The sequence below is a fragment of the Hyperolius riggenbachi genome, chromosome 12 (genome assembly GCF_040937935.1).
Source record: "Hyperolius riggenbachi isolate aHypRig1 chromosome 12, aHypRig1.pri, whole genome shotgun sequence".
In the NCBI taxonomy this organism is placed as follows: domain Eukaryota; kingdom Metazoa; phylum Chordata; class Amphibia; order Anura; family Hyperoliidae; genus Hyperolius; species Hyperolius riggenbachi.
The window spans coordinates 153,396,439-153,418,272 of NC_090657.1; the positions used below are offsets into that span (position 1 = coordinate 153,396,439).

The 21,834-nt window shown below is 45.1% G+C and overlaps 1 protein-coding gene across 2 annotated transcripts in view; it reads right to left on the reverse strand.

Moving 5' to 3' along the window:
• Window positions 1–5,993: 5,993 nt before the first annotated feature.
• Window positions 5,994–21,834, reverse strand: part of LOC137541449 (BPI fold-containing family C protein-like) — an 86,349-nt gene continuing 70,508 nt past the window's right edge. For both annotated transcript variants that reach the window (XM_068262751.1, XM_068262752.1), the window contains 3 exons: window positions 21,226–21,286; window positions 20,747–20,814; window positions 5,994–7,105 (listed from right to left, as the gene is read on the reverse strand). In XM_068262751.1, the coding sequence (XP_068118852.1) occupies window positions 7,067–7,105; window positions 20,747–20,814; window positions 21,226–21,286 (168 nt within the window). In that variant the 3' untranslated portion in view covers window positions 5,994–7,066. The remainder of the gene's footprint in view (window positions 7,106–20,746; window positions 20,815–21,225; window positions 21,287–21,834) is intronic.

Sequence of the window (21,834 nt, forward strand, 5' to 3'; positions counted from 1 at the left end):
AAATCGCCGCCACGTGGGCCGGAGCAGATTGCGCAGGCGTTCTGCGCCTGTGCAGTCCGCTCCGGCCCACTTGCCGGTGATTGACATCACTGCTCGCGCAAGCACAGTACAGGCCGACCTGGAGGTCGCCCTGACGTCATCGCCGGGGACCGGGACGGAGCTGCTGTGAACGGCTGAAGGGAGAGCTGCGGCGAGGGACATGCTGGGAGCTTGGGGCTGGAGGAAGCCCCTGGTAAGTAGCACATATTTCCGTTAGGATTACCTGATGACTCCTTTAAAGCTGCAGTGGCTCATTTAACAAAAAAATGGCCTGGTCTTTAGGGGGTTTAGCACTGCAGTCCTCAAGTGGTTAAAGTTGCGTTGCATTACCCCATTTTAACTCAAGGGGCCACAAAAACAATAAACGTCTATGGAGACTTTCACAGCTATTGCGGTCCATTGCAGTGCACAGAAACTATCTCATCTGACACAAGGGCTGCAATGTGTTACCGAGTAATGGGGGTCTATGGGCGACGCAGTAAGTAAACACGGGAATCCCAGTGACGTACTTTCTGCCTAGCAGGGAGTACATCACTGAATGGGAGGCAGAGCTATAAATATGACCGTGCCGGTGTACTCTGTTGCAGGGTCATATGATTGACGTTTTTTGCGTTGCGGTGGACTGCGACAGGAGAATCACATCGCAATGCAAATATCAAGCATAAAACTGGTCTGTTGATAAATAAGAATATTTTACAAGTGAAGGATTTAGAAAGCTAAACCACACATGTTCTTTTTATAGCTGTTGGCATTTATTTAAGCTCAGGAATGGATAGGATTTTTAGTAGCTGTTCATATTGTGCCAATATTTGCACAGAAACTTCTCATGAAGATTAGCAACGATACTAAAATAAAGGAGAGTTGTGGACTATTTAATTTTAAACCTCAATGTACTTTTATTCAAAAATAAACATCATCAAAGTATACAGAAGAAGATAATGTTACATTATCAAAGTATACAGAATAACACAATCAAGCAGTACCCCTTCAAATGTCATAATTAGGCAGTGTGTCTCCCAAAATATAATTATGCAATGGGCTGAGAAAGGGGGAGATGCTAGTCTGTAGGCTAGGTGGGTGTCTAGCTAAAAGTCTACAGGCAGTAGCGTAGCTAAGGAGCAGAACTACTGCGCCTGCGCAATCCGCTCTGGCCCACGTGGCGGTGATTGACAGCACTGCTCGCGCAGGCTCAGTACAGGCCGACCTGGAGGTCGCCCTGACGTCATCGCCGGGGACTGGGACGGAGCTGTGCCGAACGGTTGCAGGGAGAGCTGCGGCGAGGGACATGCTGGGAGCTTGGGGCTGGAGGAAGCCCCTGGTAAGTAGAACTTATTTCCGTTAGGATTGCCTGATGACTCCATTAAGGGCTCTCTGCAGGGCCACACAACTCAACACACAAATGAGTCCCCCCCCCCCTTTTCTCCCCACCAACAGAGCTTTCTGTTGGTGGGGTCTGATTGCTACCCCAATGTTTATTTTTTTGGGGGGGAAATATTTATGTCTTTATTTTTCTAATAAATTTCTTTATTTTTTTTCCCCAAACACACCCTCCCTCCCCCCACCAGCCAATCACTGTGATCGGCTGTCATAGGCTTCAGCCTATGACAGCTGATCACCCCTGAGCCTCTGGAGGGGACAGCCGTGTCACATTGCTGTCCCCAGTACAGCGCTGCCTTAGATCGCAGCGCTGTATGGAGTGAAAAGACAGCAGTTTCGCCATCTAACAGTCTCCTAGCAGCGATCGCCACTGGGAGACTGATGGCGGAACGGAGCTCAGTCATTCATGCAGAGATGCGCGCTCTTATAATAAAAGATAAGCGTGCATGATCTCCTACATATCCCCACCGCAGGACTTGACGCCAATTGGCGTTAGGCCGTCCTGGGGCTGCCGCCGCGATCACGCCCATCGGCGTGACGCGGTCTTTAGGTAGTTAACTTGCACGTTTAAAAGGGGCTTCAAAAGTGCATTTTTTTTTAAAGAAGATAACTTATTTTTTATGTTTTAAACCATCTTGAAAAGTATTTGTTCTATAAACAGTCCCTAGCACAGCCAGCTTAGGTTCCTGTTGTCTGACTGGGGGCAGGGATGCAGCTAACTACAAATCATTTGCCTCCACCAAATCACACCCCTAACCATGTCTCCCAATGGTGATCCCCCCATAGTCTGTGGTCCCCTCTGGCAGGGATCATATAACAAATGTGGCCCCTACAAGACCCATTCTTGAGGACAGACCCTTGTCTCCCAGGGAAGTAGGGTAAGCAGATGGAGCTCCCTACAGATTTAAGCAACCCTGCGGTTCTCTGGCTGCTCTCCCTATAGTTACTCGACTGACTGGAGGAATATATGCAAAAGTTTTAGTAGATCGCGCAGGTGTTCAAGTCAATAAGGGTGCACCCGACCTCACAAGATCCAAAAGAGGCTTACGAGCCCTTGCTTACCCAGAATATAAGCAGGGGCGTAATTGGGGGGTGCAACCCCTGAAACTGCAGGGTCCCAGAGGTGTGGGGCCCCCAACTACTAACCTTCCCTTTCACTGATACTCCGGATCAGGTGTTTTTGTGGCTACACGTTATGGGTGTTAAGCTTCTATTGGCCACACTTGTTTTATTTGTATGATAAACTCCAATGTTGTGAGGGTCACCAAGAGAGGCAAGGTAAGGCTTGTAAACATTGAAGTGGTCCCATCATCGTCTTGCTGGGGATTACCATGGTTTGTAATTACACCCCTAATGATTATAAGGTTGTATAAATGTCAGAAATTAATCTTCCCATCAGATGGAAGTATTCCAAGTCATCAGTACATAGACAAATCACCCTTTCTTCTTGTAATCCAAATGCCAGAGGTTTAGTAACCAGTTGGGCCCAGAAGCAGAGCCCCTCCGTCCAATAATAAATGAATACAATAAGAATATCTAAGTATAGACTGCTTCATTCCATAAAATCCAATGTAAAATCCAATCAATAAACAATATTAAGGTTAAATCACTTTACATCCGCAGACACATGACCAAGGGTACTCCACAGTAAGTGGTGCTTCTAGTCTTCCACCCTATCTACTAGTGGAGTACCCTTGTCTGCAGGTCCCTGGATGTAAGTAATGATGACCTTAATACCATACAATACCACATATGTGTACAATATAGTGCCACATGCAGACCTGGATTTACCTCACAAAAGCCTATAAGCACAGACATCCTGGCACCTTAGACTTCTCCCTCCGTGAACCTACACACACCCAACAAACTGTGCCGCAATTGTGCTGCTGTCCCAGCTTATTGTTTTCCCTTACTTCCCTTGCCCATCATAGGTAGGTAGCTACAGGTGCCCCTTAGTATTAGGTAACCTCTCATTTACACTCTCATCAGGACTCAGGACTTTGCTTTGGGAAGGAGAGTGAGCCGCCTTTCCATCATTAGGCGCCTGTAGGCATGTACCTACAATTTGTAGGTACATGCCTACATACAATGCTAAATGGTAAATCCGGACCAGTCCACATTTGTACCCTACTCTCCATACCTGCTTGCTTCTACTGGGAGGACTGAGGCTTTGCTGATTGCCTTCTCTCTTACTACAAACATGGACCTCTACAGTATATGCCAAGTGCACATGTAATCACTGAGCCTCTTTAGGCTCCATACATTCTGGACATGTAATCACTGAGCCTCTTTAGGCTCCATACATTTTGGGCATGTAATCACTGAGCCTCTTTAGGCTCCATACATTCTGGACATGTAATCACTAAGCCTCTTTAAGCTCCATACATTCTGGACATGTAATCGCTGAGCCTCTTTAGGCTCCATACATTCTGGACATGTAATCACTGACCCTTTTTAGGCTCCATACATTCTGGACATGTAATCACTGAGCCTCTTTAGGCTCCATACATTCTTGACATGTTTTCCTGCATAGAAACACACTTGGTGTGCAGAAAAAGTATGCAGAAAAACGCGATCAGAAAACTGAAAGTCAAGTGTGTTCCCCGCCTTACCCTTTTTACTCCATACATTCTGTACATGTAATCACTGAGCCTCTTCAGGCTCCATACATTCTGGATATGTAATCACTGAGCCTCTTTAGGCTCCATACATTCTGGACATGTAATCACTGACCCTTTTAGGCTCCATACATTCTGGACATGTAATCACTGAGCCTCTTTAGGCTCCATACATTCTGGACATGTAATCACTGATGACCCTTTTTAGGCTCCATACATTCTGGACATGTAATCACTGAGCCTCTTCAGGCTCTATACATTCTGGACATGTAATCACTGACTGCTTGGTCTGGACACTTACCCTTTCTCTCCCCACGCACTGATCTAATGAGTCCTTCTCTGTTCTCTTTGTTGCATAGCAGTTCTGTGACTGATTGATGGTCACATGCAGGGCCGGATTTACCATAAGGCACTGTAGGCACGTGCCTACAGGCTCCTGATGATGGAAAAGCGTCTCATTTTCCTATCCAAATGCCTCCCTCCTTCCTTCCCTATGCAGAGTCCTGATGATTGGGAATGAAAGGTTACTTCCCCAGCTCTCGGCATTCCCCTAACAAGAGCTCCCTTCAATCAGGGGCACCTCTAGCTACATAATACTGAGGTACTTCTAGGTACCTAATACTAAGGGGCACCTGTAGCGACCTATGACAGGCAAGGTAAATAAGGGAGGAGTGACAGCTGGGTCATCCAGCACACTTGCGGTGCAGTTTGGCAGGGGGTTTGTAAGTTCATGGAGGGCAAAGTCTAAGGTGCCCAGGACATCTGTAGGCTCCTGTGAGGTAAATCCGGGCCTGGTCACATGACCATATTGCAGCAAAGAGATATGACTCAGTAGCACAGGGAGTGGAAAAGGACGCAATGAAAACACAGTTTAAGTAATGTGGAGATGCATGGAATGTGGGTCACTACAGCAGAGGTGGAAAGACGGCATTACAATTTAGTATCATACAATAAGGTGATACATTATAATGAATACATCCAAAATTCAAAGCACTATAAAGGAGATTGATGGAATAGGGTCACTATAGCTGAAGGAAGTGGAATAGGTCTACTATAACCAGTGCTGGTTCTACAGTAGACTTTTTGCTGACTGAGGAAAACTTCAGAGGATGTGCCCTTCCCCAGCCCCCCCCCCCCCCCCCCCCACACACACACACACCAGGCCAATTTGGAATGATCGCACTGCACCCGACAAATTACTCTGCTTCATTGAATGTTCTCACATAACCTACTGCAGCTCAACACAATCACACAGGCTGGTTGTGAGTCTGTTACAAACACACTGCTCACCCTCAGCCACTCCATTGCTCCTCAGGAAGCTACACACAGTACAAAAATGCTGCCCCTGAAATCTCTGCACCTGATGCAAATATTTCACCTTGCGTCATGAGAGAACTCGCCCTGAATATAACTGAAGTATGTGGAATAGGGCTACTATAGCTGTAAGATGTGGAATAGGGCTGCTATCTATGACTGAAGGACATGGAATAGAGTTACTTTAACTAAAGGAGATGGAATAGGGCCACTATAACTGGAGAATGTTGAATAGAGCCACTATGACTGAAGGACATGAAATAGAGCCACTATAACTGAAGGACATGGAGTAGGGCCACTATAACTGAAAGACAATGGAGTAGGGCCACTTTGACTGAAGGATGTGGAATAGGGCCACTATAACTAAAGCACATGGAGTTGGGTCACTATGACTGAAGACCATGGAAAATAGCTACTTTACCTGAAGGACATGGAGTTGGGCCATTATGACTGAAGAACATGGAATAGAGATACTTTAACTGAAGGACATGGAGTAGGGCCACTATAACCGGAGGATGTGGAATGCTGCCACTGTGACTTAAGGACATGGAATAGAGCCACAATAACTAAAAGACATGGATAAGAAGCACCAAAATGGAGGCAGTTGATATACTTACAGTAAAGGAACTTTTCAGAACAACAAAGTATGTAAAATGGAAATTTAATTGATTAAATTGATATACATATGATTTTGTAACTTCAGTCTTTTAACTTCACATGATATAAATGTATTAAAACATGCATTCCTGAGGTATATAAAATGCAGATATTTAGTTTGTACACTCTCTCAGAGGTTGATTCTTACACAAGTGACGCAGTATTCTACAGAATCGTTCTGTTTGCCTCATGGCCCAAATGATAGCATAAGAGCTGGTGTACATAAATCAGTCAATTTGGGCGCACAGCCCAATTAGTTAATTGTGCGCTGCCATGGACCAAAATTTAACTTGTAGCTATGGCCGGCACGTGCAGACTGAGTAATTCGGGAATAGGAGGCCTCGGAGTTCAGCTATTTCATAGACGAGCTCAGACTAGCGAAAGTGGACATTAACCTGCAGTGCAGGCGATTCAATACCATTGTAGCAAAATTCTGAATAGCAGAAGTGGTGCATGGTGTTCGCCTAACATAAAGTTGAACTCAGGATAGCAGTAGAAGTCTGTAAGCAGTGGCCAGGGATCCGCTATCTTGTACCTGAACCCTGGATATCGGCGGCGGGGTTCAGTAAGCAGCACACGGAGTTGGGCTATATCATGCAGCCAAACCTCAGCTATCAGCAGCAGGGGTCAGTAAGCAGTGCACAGAGTTCTGCTATCATGTAGTTGAACTCTGGATATTGGAGAAGGTAGTGGCGGGGCTGACTAAATAGGCAACCAGAATTCGGTTAATGTGTTTAGTGTAAGGGTAGGGGGGGTTAATTTTAGGCACTGTAGTAGGGGTTAGGGTTTTTTAGGGGAGGTTAGTGTTAGAAGCAGGTAGGGGAGGATAGTGTTAGGCATAGGTAGAGGATCAGTATGATCCAGAAGCCAAATTACCGGATGCATTTTTTTAAACTGTATGCAGTGTGCATGGACCTTTGAATTCAATTGTCATTTTAAAATTAGTTGTAATGCACATTGACTACACGTCAGCTACAGTTGGAACTGATTTGATAATCCTTGTTGACGGTTGTTGTTGATGTTGAAGTCATCCAATCACATGCTGTATCTTATCACCCATCTCAATTCAATACGAAATCCACTTTCACCCATGCAAAACCCTGAAATATATGAAATAAAAACAGTTTTAGTGTTCAGTAGCGATATATATATATATATATATATATATATATATATATATATATATATATATACACACATATATACATATACATATATATATATATATATATATACACACATATACATATATATATACACACATATACATATATATATATATATATATATATACACATATACATATATATATATATATATATATATATATATATACATATATATATACACATATACACACATATATATATATATATATATATATATACATATATATATACACATATACACACATATATACACATATATATATATATATATATATATACACATATACATATATATATATATATATATATATACATATATATATATATACACATATACATACACATATACATATATATATATATATATATATATACACATATACATATATATATATATATATATATATATATACACATATACATATACATATATATATATATATATATATATATATATATATATATACACATATACATATATATATATATATATACATACATATATATACATACATATATATACATACATATATATACATACATATATATATATATATATATATATATATACATATATATATATATATATATATATATATATATATATATACACTTTTTATTTGCCCTCCGTATACAGTAGCTTTTCCCTCAAGAGGGAAAATAACCCTCATCTTCAAGGCCTTCAGTTATATTTTCTTTCTAATTCTGCTTCATGATACCTTTAAATACAAAACAGCTTAAAGTGTACCAGACACCTAGATATAGAAAGATTTTTTACTTACCTGGGGCTTTCTCCAGCCCTAAAATTTGGGATGCGTCCCTTGCTGTCCTCCCACGGTCTTCCATTCAGCGGCAATCAGCCCCGGTAACTGGCTCAATCGTGTCAGTCCAGGTCTACTGCGCAACATGCTGTTTTGGCCGACAGATGTCGAGGGACTCTGTGAGCCCTGCATGCCCCGCCTCCTGCCCACCTGTGATTTGCCTCCAGTCTCCTGCCTATATAAAAAAACAGGGCTGGCTGGCCGCATACACAACAGGTTCATCCCAAGCTTCGGATAAGCGCTTTCAATCAGCCTCCGCCAATGGTACCTCTTTCCACGCTGCTGCTAGGCTCCGCCCTACACATTTCGTGCATCAGTAGTCGTCAGGGGTTCAGAGCTGGTGCAGTTTCCTGTCTCTGTATGTGTGGCCGTCTCTGGATCCCATAACTAGATTGGCCAGCCTACCGCAGCAAGGCTGCACGGGATAGCCTGAACTTTACATGCAAAAGATATGCAACATGAATTACTTATTAAACTTACTCTTAACATAGTGTTCTTACCAATATTGCATATCTTTAGCATGTGGCTCGGTAGGCTCTGCAGTAGGCTGGCCAATCTAGTTATGAAATGGGGGGGAGGGGAGGGGGCGCATATAGAGAGACGGAATGCACCAGCTCCAAGCCCCTGATGAGTACTGACATACGAAATGTGTAGGGTGGAGCTGTGTGCGTGTGTGGGAGGAGCCTAGCAACAGGGGGCACCTATACCTTGCTACCTATACTGGTGACACCTACAGCTAACTACTTATACTGGGACACCTATAACTTGCTACCTATACTGGGGACATCTATAACTTTCTACCTATACTGGGGATGCCTATAGCTTGTTATCTATACTGTGGGTGCCTATAACTAACGGGGACACCTATAACTTACTACCTATACTGGGAGCATCTATAGCTAACTACTTATACTGGGGACACCTATAGTTGGCTACCTATACTGGGGGCAGCTATACTCAAGCTCTAGGCCCTTCATATGACACTTCCCTCAGGCCCAATAACTAACTGCAGTAAGGCCACCCAGCATTGCAGGCAGAAGCACCCAGCAAAGCACCCAGCCATCCCCAGCCAGCACTGGCGGGAGCAGTAAAAAAGGGCGGCAGCTAGTGGACGAAAAGGGCGCCACCATTCACTCCCATAACTAATATTGTTTAATGGGCGCCGAACAGGAAAAAAGGGCGCTGTAGATTATTAGCGTTTCAAAACTGCGCCTGGAGATTATTCATTTTTTATAACTGTGCCCGTGAATAATTACGTTTACAAATATACTAAACATATCTATCGTATTTAACTAAACCGTTATTTAAAATGTTATCACTTACTGCTTGTAAAACATTATTATCCATACAATAAAGCGATCACTAAGGGGGTCTTAGGGTTAGGCACCACCTGGGGGGTGGTTAGGGTTAGGCACCACCAGGGAGGTGGTTAAGGTTAGGCACCACCAGGGGAGTCTTAGGGTTAGGGATAGGTAGAGGAAGGGTTCTGTATGAGAGTAGGGTTAGGTTTAGTTGTAGTAAAATTTTAGTAATATTTACTAATGTTTTACTGCAGTTTATTCATTGTTAAACAATATATTCAGATTTTATTACATGAAGAAGCGATAAATGAAGGTTATACACAATATTATACAATTATAATGATAAAACATATATTATCGTTTTTTTAACAAACGTAATTATAAGTTTCACTTTCAAAACAGGGAAGATTATCGTATTCACAATTTGCGATTTCATAGACATTATTAAAGGTTTTCAAGTTGTAAACCATTATTGTAAACGAACTACAACACAATATTTTTATAAACGTTATTGCCACTTATTTTTTACACCCCGCACCCTTTTTTCCCGATGCCCTTTTTGGATGTACGCCCATTTGGCTACTAAATTATTTTATTTTGATGCACCTGGCTATTTACTGTAAGGCACTTACATTGTAAGGCACTTGGCTACTTAATTGGAGGTGTGTGACTACTTAATATTTTTATTTAGCGGCATTTGACTACTTGATGAATTATGAGGCATGTAACTACTTGACTATTTTATCTAAAGTTTATCTGGTTAGACCCACTCTCTGTGAATAACACCGCTACTTATTTTGTGTATTTTTGGGTCTGCCCATGACCCATCATGGCCACGCCCATGTTTCAATGCATGGACACACCTATTTTATTTGCTGCGGCGCGCTGTGTGCGCCACATGTGGCCACCTCACAAACTATTCACTATCATAGTCTATTTTCCTGCGCAGAATTTCTAGAGTACATGTGTATGTGTGCCCAAAAGCTGAGGGGGGGGGGGGGGGTGAAGGGGGGGCCCATGCTGAAACTTTCCTAGTGGGCCCTTAGTGTTCCAGTCCGACCCTGTCTGCACCCTTCTGTGATTGTCACTCCTATGGGTGTTTGTTGCTGTGTTGACCTGACCAAACGGGGAAATTCAAAAGGCGCTGCTGTACATATGTATCTAGTTTGGAAGACAAGGTGTTCCAGAACAGCAAACTACAGAGACTTTTTTAGGACTTTGTTTGTTTGTTTTTTTGTACGCAACTTATAGTTGTTGCTCCCATCTGGAACATAGTGGTGTTAACCATTTACGTGTGAGGGATCACTCTGGTGTAGTGACCCTATCTTGTTGCGCAGTATAATTTTATTATTTCTTGCTTTCTACTGTACTTGAATGCTTTCCTGTCGCTTCCCAGGTCCAGTAACTAAAGAAAAAAAAATCTCCTAGGAGAAGCGTCTTCCTCCCCATTAACTTGAAAGCTGCGTACAAGCTTGCACACACACCTGACTAAAGTCAGCTGAGGTGGCCGATTACAACTGCCTCAGCGATAAGCAGGCATGTGTACAGCAGCCCCCAAACCCAACATGCAAGCAATCCACCCGGTGGTAGGGATGCTCATTTGGATTTTGTGGAATTGAAATTTCCACATTTCCGATTGGAAAACGGCACTTGGAAATCGGATTTCTACAAAAATACTGCATTACCCGAAATTTGGTAATTTTAGCCCAATGATAAAACTGGGAGGAAATTAACTAATCAGAGAATGCAAAGTCAACTCTTTAGTATTTGGGCAATCTGAGATTGCAAAAAAATGGCCAAAAAGCACTACTCGGAAATCAGAAAACAGAACTCGGAAATCAGATTTTTGCGGAAATACTGCATTACCGCAACTCGGTAATTTGAGCCCAGTCGCAGAATTCGGAAGCAATGGACCAATCAGAGAATGCAGAGTCAACTCGGAGGTATTTGGGTAATCAGAGAATGCAAATCCAATGGAAATTGGAACTCGGAAATCTGAAAACGATTGGCATTAACAGAAATCGGAATTTCTGTGGAATCAGAGATTGGCATTTCTGATCATCCCTACCTGGCGGATCAACTCACTCCCATTGACGACCGATCACATTGTTCAAGCCACTCCCCCACCCACCACGTGATGCCATGCACACGCCTCTTCATCATCCCTCCACCTTCCTGCATAGCAACACAGCGCGTCGAAAGCTACACAACTAGCACACGTCTTGTGGTGAAAGGTTGAGGGTATGTGTTGGGGATGTGGTGGCATCTCCAACATTACTTCTTCTTAGGAGCGTCCTACTTAGGCTTTGCTGCCTTCTTTGCCATGCTTTTGACAGCCTTAGGCTTAGCTGCCTAGTTAGCGGGGCTCTTGGTGGCTGTTTTGGGTTTAGCTGCAGATTTGGGCTTCTTGGCAGCAGCGGCTATGGGTTTCTTGGCCTTTTTGGGGCTCTTCTTGGCCAATCGACAGGCCCCCAGGTCTCCTGTCATCTAAAATAGTGCATCCTGGGGCCCCTGCTGTGTGTTGGCACTGAAGCATTCACCTGTCCGCTTGCGTGCTCCCTTCTGTATCCTTTCTCCATCCCCACTGGTTGCCTGCTCCCCTATGACCCGTTGACATGTACGATACATGACTTTGCACATGTGCCGGGCCAAGGAGGAACAGGCAGTAAGCAAGTATGGAGACAAGACACAGGAGGGAGGAGCATCCCAGGTGACAGGTGAATAAGCAGGAAGGGATGTGTGAATTACAGTGGGTTGCAAAAGTATTCGGCCCCCTTGAAGTTTTCCACATTTTGTCACATTACTGCCACAAACATGAATCAATTTTAATGGAATTACACGTGAAAGACCAATACAAAGTGGTGTACATGTGTGAAGTGGATCGAAAATCATACATGATTCCAAACATTTTTTACAAATAAATAACTGCAAAGTGGGGTTTGCGTAATTATTCGGCCCCCTGAGTCAATACTTTGTAGAACTACCTTTTGCTGCAATTATAGCTGCCAGTCTTTTAGGGCATGTCTCTACCAGCTTTGCACATCTAGAGACTGAAATCCTTGCCCATTCTTCTTTGCAAAACAGCTCCAGCTCAGTCAGATTAGATGGACAGTATTTGTGAATAGCAGTTTTCAGATCTTGCCACAGATTCTCGATTGGATTTAGATCTGGACTTTGACTGGGCCATTCTAACACATAGATATGTTTTGTTTTAAACCATTCCATTGTTGCCCTAGCTTTATGTTTAGGGTCATTGTCCTGCAGGAAGGTAAACCTCCTCCCTAGTCTCAAGTCTTTTGCAGTCTCTAAGAGGTTTTCTTCCAAGTTTGCCCTGTATTTGGCTCCATCCATCTTCCCATCAACTCTGACCAGCTTCCCTGTCCCTGCTGAAGAGATGCACCCCCCGAGCATGATGCTGCCACCACCATATTTGACAGTGGGGATAGTGTGTTCAGAGCGATGTGCAGTGTTAGTTTTCTGCCACACATAGCGTTTTGCATTTCGGCCAAAAAGTTCCATTTTGGTCTCATCTGACCAGAGCACCTTCTTCCACATGGTTGCTGTGTCCACCACATGGCTTGTGGCAACTGGCAAACTGCAAACGGGACTTCTTATGCTTTCTGTTAACAATGCCTTTCTTGTTGCCACTCTTCCATAAAGGCCAACTTTGTACAGTGCATGACTAATAGTTGTCCTATGGACAGAGTCTCCCACCTGAGCTGTAGATCTCTGCAGCTCGTCCAGAGTCACCATGGGCTTCTTGACTGCATTTCTGATCAGCGCTCTCCTTGTTCGGCCTGTGAGTTTAGGTGGATGGCCTTGTCTTGGTAGGTTTACAGTTGTGCCATACTCCTTCCATTTCTGAATTATCACTTGAACAGTGCTCCGTGGGATGTTCAAGGCTTTGGAAATCTTTTTGTAGCCTAAGCCTGCTTTAAATTTCCCAATAACTTGATCCCTGACCTGTCTTGTGTGTTCTTTGGACTTCACGGTGTTGTTGCACCCAGTATTCTCTTAGACAGCCCCTGAGGCCCTCACAGAGCAGCTGTATTTGTACTGACATTAGATTACACACAGGTGCACTCTATTTAGTCATTAGCACTCATCAGGCAATGTCTATAGGCAACTGACTGCACTCAGATCAAAGGGGGCCGAATAATTATGCACACACCACTTTGCAGTTATTTATTTGTAAAAAATGTTTGGAATCATTTATGATTTTCGTTCCACTTCTCATGTGTACACCACTTTGTGTTGGTCTTTCATGTGGAATTCCAATAAAATTGATTCATGTTTGTGGCAGTTATGTGACAAAATGTGGAAAACTTCAAGGGGGCCGAATACTTTTGCAACCAGGGGCGTAACAATAGACCCTGCAAGGGATGCAGTTGCAGGGGGCCCCAGAAGCCACAGGGGGCCCTGTCCTGAGAGACTGACAACTAATGGCAAGGAGAGAAAAAACTTTCTGCTCTTTGCTATTGTTCTAATGACTGCATCTGCTCAGCCACTGATAAGGAATCAAAGTTTTGCAGACAAAGATTTGTAGACAGTCCCTATTCAGTGTTCAGCAGGGTCCTGTGTACATCCCTGCTCTACCCCCACTTCTCTCCCCCTTCCCAAGTGCTTTGTCCCATCCAAAGTTTTGCAGGGGGGCCCAGTGATTTCTAGTTACGCCCCTGTTTGCAACCCACTGGGGAGATGGGGTTTATGGAGGAACAATTATAAGGTGGATAGTGGATATCCATGGGGGGGGGGGGGGGGTATGGTTTACAGGAATGGTTTGGTTAGGGGGCCCAGATATGTCGCCCCACCTAGGGCCCTGTTTGGTATTAATCCAGCTCGGGCAAACGGATATATTCTGAGGTGTAGGAGACAAAGTAGACTGAGGTATAATGAAGGAGGCGGGGCTCTTGGTGGCTGTCTTGGGTTTAGCTGCAGCTGAGGGACAGAGGGGGGTGAGAAACGCAATACATAATCATGAGGAAAACACATGACTGATATGGGATGAGGCACAGAACAGAGATGTACATAGTATAATAAAGCATGAGGTACAGAGAGGACTGATGTATAATGAGGCATGAGTCATAGAGTGGGTAGTAAAAAGGCACATAAACGACTGATACATGATAAAGCACGCAACAGAGATGTACATGGCATAATAAGGCATGAGGTATAATTAGGTGTGAGGCACAATAGACAGAACTATGCAGTATATGGGCAAAAGGCAAAGAGATGTGAGTGGTGTAATAAGGAAAATAGATGTGAGTGGCATAATAAGGAAAAGATATGTGAGTAATAAGGAATGAGCTACAGACAGGGATGCTCAGCAGAGCTCGAATATTCGAGTAGCTCGAATATTCGAGCTCTTTTTCAGCTATTCGAGCTCGGTATTCAAGCTCGAATAGCTGCAGCTATTTGAATGGGCTATTCGAGTGAACTCGAATAGCCCATTCACTATTCGCGCTATTCGAGCAAACAGCGGTATTCGAGTTTGAATACCGAGCTCGAATAGCGTCATAGCCCAGATTGATGTCCTTAGAGCCAATCAGAGGGCTCCAAGGCCCTCTGACGGCAGCCAATCACAGAGGGGGACCCTGGCCAGCCCCTACCCTATAAATAGCGGCAGCCATGTTCGGTTTTTCCGTCCTTGCTTGACCTGTACAGAGAGAGATCTGCTCCTTTGTGCTTTGGCTTAGCAAGTGCTCTATTGTGGTCAATCACCTAGCGTTTTTGCTCACATACACCTGCTATACACACCTATATTGCTGTTAGCTAGATAGAGATTGTATTTTAGTTAGTAGCTTGTGTGTTACATAGAAACAGCTGCTGCTGCAGGCAAGCTTACAGCTTTAGGCCTCAGGGCCTTGCCTGTGTGGGCAGCTGTCCTCCTGTTCTCTGTTTATTTCTCATCTATACCTGTGTTTGTGCTGTGTATTCTACCCTGTCTTGTCCTTTACTACTGAGTGATTATTGTATTTTGTAGTTGTACTGTACTAGGGACACTCACTGCCACTGTTCATAGCTCCTGCGTGTGTGTGTGCGTGCACTGTCTGTAGTGTACAGTACACACACTATTTCCTTCTACTGAATCATCTGATTACTTTGGGGGAGGAGGGATTGGACAGCAAGACTGTGGCGACAGTCAAGCAGCCCATCCAGGCATCAGGAGAGGAGTTTGGGGGGTCATCATCCCAGCAGGACATGTTTCAGGAGGGGGAGGATGATGATGATGACAGGGTGACGGACAAAGACTGGGTGCCACCAACTCCTGGGAATGTCATCAGCAGCAGCTCGGAGGAGGAGGAGGAGGATGCGCTTGTGGGCCTTGCAAGGAGGCGCATCATTGCAAGCATTGGCAGCAGTAGGCAGGTCCCACAGCCTGCTGGTGTCTCAGGCTCAGCAGCAGCAGCAGCATCTGCCAGTACCACCACCAGCCGCACCCAAGCCCCCCCCCCAACCACCACAGGGAGACAGGCAGCAGCGGCTTCAGTCCGTAGGGGGTTTTCATGTCACCAATCTGGCAATTTTTCACCATGCCCACAGTTGACAGCAAGTACGCCACTTGCAACCACTGTCAGCGGAAGCTGAGCAGAGGTGCAGACCCCTTAAAGTTCAGCACCAGCTCTCTTCTGAACCATCTTGCTGCTAAACATTACCACCAGCATGAGGAGTTCAAGAGGCTGAAGGCATCTGGCGCTGGCAGTGGCACCACACCCACCACTGCACAGCCTTCAGTGGCAGCAGCAGCAGCAACAGCAGCCACCCGCCCTCCTGCTCCTCCAGCACCACCAGCAGGAGTGCGGAAACGCACTGCTCCTCCCCCCTCTGCAACTCCTGCCGCCGACACTGAGGCCTGTACTGGCAGCCAGTCCTCAGTGGCCTCCTCTGCTGTCTCCGCTGATTCCCGTGCTAGCAAGAGGCGACGCCAGAGCCTTTTGAGCGAGTCCTTCCAGGGGGTGGTTAGGGTCTTTGCCTCCCAACAGCCGTCACGTGCGGCAGCTGAACGGCTTGCTGGCACGGGCCATGTGCTCCCAACTCCTGCCGTACACGCTCGTGCAGGAGGGGCGCGACATGCGTGCGCTGCTTGCTTGTGCAGCCCCAGACTGGCAGCTCCCCAGCAGACACTTCTTTGCCCGCCAGGTCATGCCTGCACTGCACCGCTTTGTGATGGCCAATGTGGAGCGATGGCTGGTGCATGCGGTTGGTGAATGGGTCCACGTCACCATGGACTCCTGGAGCAACCGCTTCGGGACAGGCCGCTACCTGTCCTTTACTGTCCACTGGGTCAGCTTGGTGGAAGGGGGTGAGAATGGGAGAGCAGCAGCGGGCACAGCAGCAGCTGCAACACAGTGGGTGGTGCCACCCCGCAGGGTCAGGGGAACTGCAGCAGGTTCCTCCGATCCTCTGCCATCCTCCGGCACACCTGGCCAAACCCCCCGCCTCAGCAGCAGCGTGAAGCCACGCCACTGCCAAGCGCTGCTGCAGTTGGTCAGCCTTGGGAAGACCAAACTGACGGCAACCCATGTGTTGGCCAAACTCCAGGAGCAGGAGAGGAGTTGGCTGACCCCCAGAGGCCTCAGAGTCGGAGAGGTGGTGGCCGACAATGGGGCCAATCTGGTTGCCGCAATCGACAGGGGAAACCTGACCCACATCCCCTGTCTTGCCCATGTGCTGAACCTGGTGGTGCAGAAGTTCTTGCGCACCTACCAGGGGATGAACGAACTGCTGGAAATGGCAAGGAATGTTGTGCGTCACTTCCAGCGCTCGCCTGCAGCCTCTGCCAGCCTGGAAGACGTGCAAAAGGAGCTGGAGCTTCCACGCCATCGGCTGATCCTTGACGTCCCAACTCGCTGGAACTCCACCCTGGCGATGTTGGAGCGTCTGGTTGAACAGAAGCACGCTGTCAACCAGTACATTGCCCTGGCCACTGTGTCCGCCGCTCAGAAAAGGGACAAGACCAGCAACATCCCATCCATCGTCCCCGATGACGACTGGGGGCACATGGAGCAGGTGTGCTTAGTGCTGGCTCCCTTTCAGCAGGCCACCAACATGGTGAGCAGAGACCATGCTATGGTGTGCGAGTGGGTGCCCCTGGTTTGTCTGCTGAACAGGGCCCTTGATGCTTTGCTGGAACAGGGAGCGGCAGCCTTGGCCCAGCAGGAGCAGCATGCAGCTGCACAGTCCACCTCTGAGGGGGAGGAGGAGGAGGACTTGGTGGAGGTCCCTGACCTTGCTGCTGATGAGGAGGATCAGCACAGTGCAGCTGAGTTGGTGCGGGGGTGGAGAGAGGATGAGGTGGCAGAGGAGGAGGATGAGGACAGCACTGCCGTCGATGTGCCAGCACACGTGGCCCGCCTCTTCCCAATGGCAGTGCACATGCTGACGTGCCTGCGCAGGGACCCCAGAGTGATCCAGATGAAGCAGAGGGAGGACATCTGGATCAATATGATGTTGGACCCGCGCCTCAAGGGGAAGTTGAGCCAGTTCCTGCCTCCTGCAGGAGGAGACCCAGCGCAACAAATAGGGAGCTTGCAGGCCCTTGTTGAGCGCTTGGAGGAAGCCTTCCCCCAGCCTTCCACCCCCACTGTCCAGCCAGCACAGAGGCAGCAGCAGGTGCCTGCATCCAGCAGCAAGTGCACCACAGACCTGCTGTCTCTCAGCAACGAGCTCTACAGGACTGTAGAGGCTCCAGCAGTGACTAGAGAGGAGGTGCATGCAGCAGCATCCTCCTCCGGTCACAGCCAGCGCCTGACCCGCATGGTGGCTGACTACATGGGGTCCTACAGCGGGCTTGACAGTGATGCCACTGTTGATCCCATGGAGTATTGGGTCAAGCGCCTGGAGATCTGGAGCGAGCTGGCGCAGTACGCCCTGGAAGTGCTGTCCTGTCCCCCTTCCAGTGTGCTGTCCGAGCGCTGCTTCAGTGCAGCTGGTGGCGTGGTCACCGAGAAACGCTCACGTCTGTCTCACAAGTCTGTGGACAGACTGACGTTTCTCAAGATGAACCAGGCGTGGGTGGAAGGCGAGTTCCTGGCCCCTGTTGTCGGCGAGAGGGGGACATGAACTGGCTGCCGGAACCATCGTTAATATGCCTTACCACCCTTTACCACCTCCTGGCTCCTGCTCACTAAGCCAGCCTGGTTCAGTTTGACTATTACGTCACCTGTAGCCACACATTTTACACCTACAGTGGGCTGCTGTGTACTGCCCTTCTGCTGTCTGTCTGTGTTTCCCACTACCAGGGTACACAGAATTACCATCTGCTGCCACTCTGCCACCAGCTATTACGTCCAACAATAGCTATATGTTTAATTTGCTGTAAAGAAAAATAAAATTTTTTTTAAAAAAAAGGTTTCATTTTTTTGAGGTGCCCGGGTTGAAAACTGTGTTGTCCCAGTTGTGTATTGGACACGATGTGGGCTGCACGACCGCTGTCTTGGACCTCCTGTTGTGTTTATTTACAGCCCTGGTATCACCGCTAGGTACCAGGGCTATTATGTCTCGCTGCCTGCCTCATTGACTGCCTGCTGCCACACACTCATCCTCCTCCTCCTCCTGCTGCTGCTGAATTTACCTCCTGCTGTCTGTGTGTTTCCACGGCCAGTGAGCACATACAATGGCGCTTCCACCATGCGCCACCAGCTATTTATTACGCTCAAAAATAGCTGCATTTCTTTAAAAATAAAAAATATATACTTTTTAATACTTTGTGATATTATTTTTAGAGGTGTCCGGGTTGAAAACTGTGATGTCCCACCGCTAGTTACCACAGCCTATTATGTCTCGGTGCCTGCCTCATTGACTGCCTGCTGCCACACACTCATCCTCCTCCTCCTCCCTCTGCTGCTGCATTTACCTCCTGCAGTCTGTGTGTTTCCACTGCCAGGGAGCACATACAATGGCGCTTCCACCATGCGCCACCAGCTATTTATTACGCTCAAAAAAAGCTGCATTTCTTTAAAAATAAAAAAATATATACTTTTTAATACTTTGTGATATTATTTTTAGAGGTGTCCGGGTTGAAAACTGTGATGTCCCAGTTGTGTATTGAACATGATGTGGGCTTCACGACCGCTGTCTGGAACCTCATGCTGTGTATTTACGGCCTGGTACCACCGCTAGGTACCACAGCCTATTATGTCTCGCTGCCTGCCTCATTGACTGCCTGCTGCCACACACTCATCCTCCTCCTCCTCCCTCTGCTGCTGCATTTACCTCCTGCAGTCTGTGTGTTTCCACTGCCAGGGAGCACATACAATGGCGCTTCCACCATGCGCCACCAGCTATTTATTACGCTCAAAAATAGCTGCATTTTTTTTAAATAGAAAAAAATTAATAAGAATAATAATAATAAGAGGAAGAAAAATAAAAGGAAAAAGAAAAAAGATATAGAAGAGAAAGAAGTGAAGAAGTGAAGAAGAAGATATAGAAGAAGAAGAAGATATAGAAGAAGAAGAAGAAGAAGAAGAAGAAGAAGAAGATATAGAAGAAGAAGAAGAAGAAGAAGATATAGAAGAAGAAGAAGAAGAAGAAGATATATAAAAAGAAGAAGAAGATATAGAAGAAGAAGAAGAAGAAGAAGAAGAAGAAGAAGAAGAAGAAGAAGAAGAAGAAGAAGAAGAAGAAGAAGATATATAAAAAGAAGAAGAAAATATAGAAGAAGAAGAAGATATAGAAGAAGAAGAAGATATAGAAGAAGAAGAAGAAATAGAAGAAGAAGAAGAAGAAGAAATAGAAGAAGAAGAAGAAGAAATAGAAGAAGAAGATATAGAAGAAAAAGAAGAAGATATAGAAGAAGAAGAAGATATAGAAGAAGAAGAAGAAGAAGAAGAAGAAGAAGAAGAAGAAGAAGAAGAAGAAGAAGAAGAAGAAGAAGAAGAAGAAGAAGAAGAAGAAGATATAGAAGAAGAAGATATAGAAGAAGAAGAAGAAGAAGAAGAAGAAGAAGAAGAAGAAGAAGAAGAAGAAGAAGAAGAAGAAGATATATAAAAAGAAGAAGAAGATATATAAAAAGAAGAAGAAGAAGATATATAAAAAGAAGAAGAAGAAGAAGATATATAAAAAGAAGAAGAAGATATAGAAGAAGATATAGAAGAAGAAGAAGATATAGAAGAAGAAGAAGAAATAGAAGAAGAAGAAGAAGAAGATATAGAAGAAGAAGAAGAAGATATAGAAGAAGAAGAAGATATAGAAGAAGATATAGAAGAAGAAGAAGAAATAGAAGAAGATATAGAAGAAGAAGAAGAAATAGAAGAAGATATAGAAGAAGAAGAAGAAGAAGAAGAAGAAGAAGAAGAAGAAACTCGAATATTCGACCTAACTCGAATAATTTACTATTCGAATTCGACCTAACTCGAATAATAAAAAGGGGTATCCAAGCATCCCTGGCTACAGATAGAGATGAGGTATAATACAATAGCAGGTTATTTCTAAATAAGTGAGTTTCTCACCTCTTCAATACTGACAGAGGGATTCATCAGAAGTGTTGAATTTATGGGCATTCCTTCCTTTAGTTTGCCTGCCAAGGGAAACACATCAGAATTATTTTAGTGTGTTAAATGCTGTTTGAGTAAGACTCTATGGGCTTGATCCACGTAGCTCCAGTAATATTGGCGTGCACGGGCAGCACACATCATTTTTACCTGTACTTGCAGCAGCAGTGTACCATGTGTTGCGCAAGCACCTTAACCCAGGGTACATGAAAAATGTGAGCACTGCTATGGTAATGCACAATATGCAAGTGGCGTAGTGGGTGTTACCACAGTAAAACTCCTATTACCCATGTGCCACAGCTTGCTCTGATTGCACAGCCCACAGTACTCTGGTGATGCAAGTGTGCAAATGCAGTGTGCTACCTGCACACAACAATATTACCGGAACTATGTGAATAAGGCCATATTCGGCAAAGCTGTACATAAATTATTCTTACCATTGATAGGGGACAACAGCTGGTTAAATAGTTTCTGAGTGGCGGCTTCTGTTGCAACAACCTAGAAGAAAGTAATAGTATACTTTTACAGATCATCTAAATTCCAGGAAAAGCATGTACCAGAGTAAACAACAGAGGCAATTTGATCCTGCTTCACATAATGTGCCACTGGCTTACAGATACAGGTACATGTAATAATCGTAATCTGCTAATTACCATTACGCACAATTTTGTGTAAATTTATGCAAGTTGTAGTTTTTGAAAAAAAATTATTTTAAATATGAAAAGAACATTTTTTTAAGCTCACAATAATTAGTTAAAAAACCATTTTCCTTTGCATTTTTTAAATTTTTTTGAAAAATTATGTTTGACTTATTCCCACTTTTTGCCTTAACATATGTAGCAATCTTGGTGATGATAGCATGTATAGGGCTTTGCTATTCACCCATAAACTAGGCACAAGCTTACGCGAAAATGCGAAATTACTGTTGCTGATTATGTTTACATACAAAGTTAATAAAGATTTTTCCTGAAATTTGGCAACGTAATTGTGAATTAAGCAAATAATTTTAATTATGTAAAATCTGTGCTCATCACTAACAGGTACAC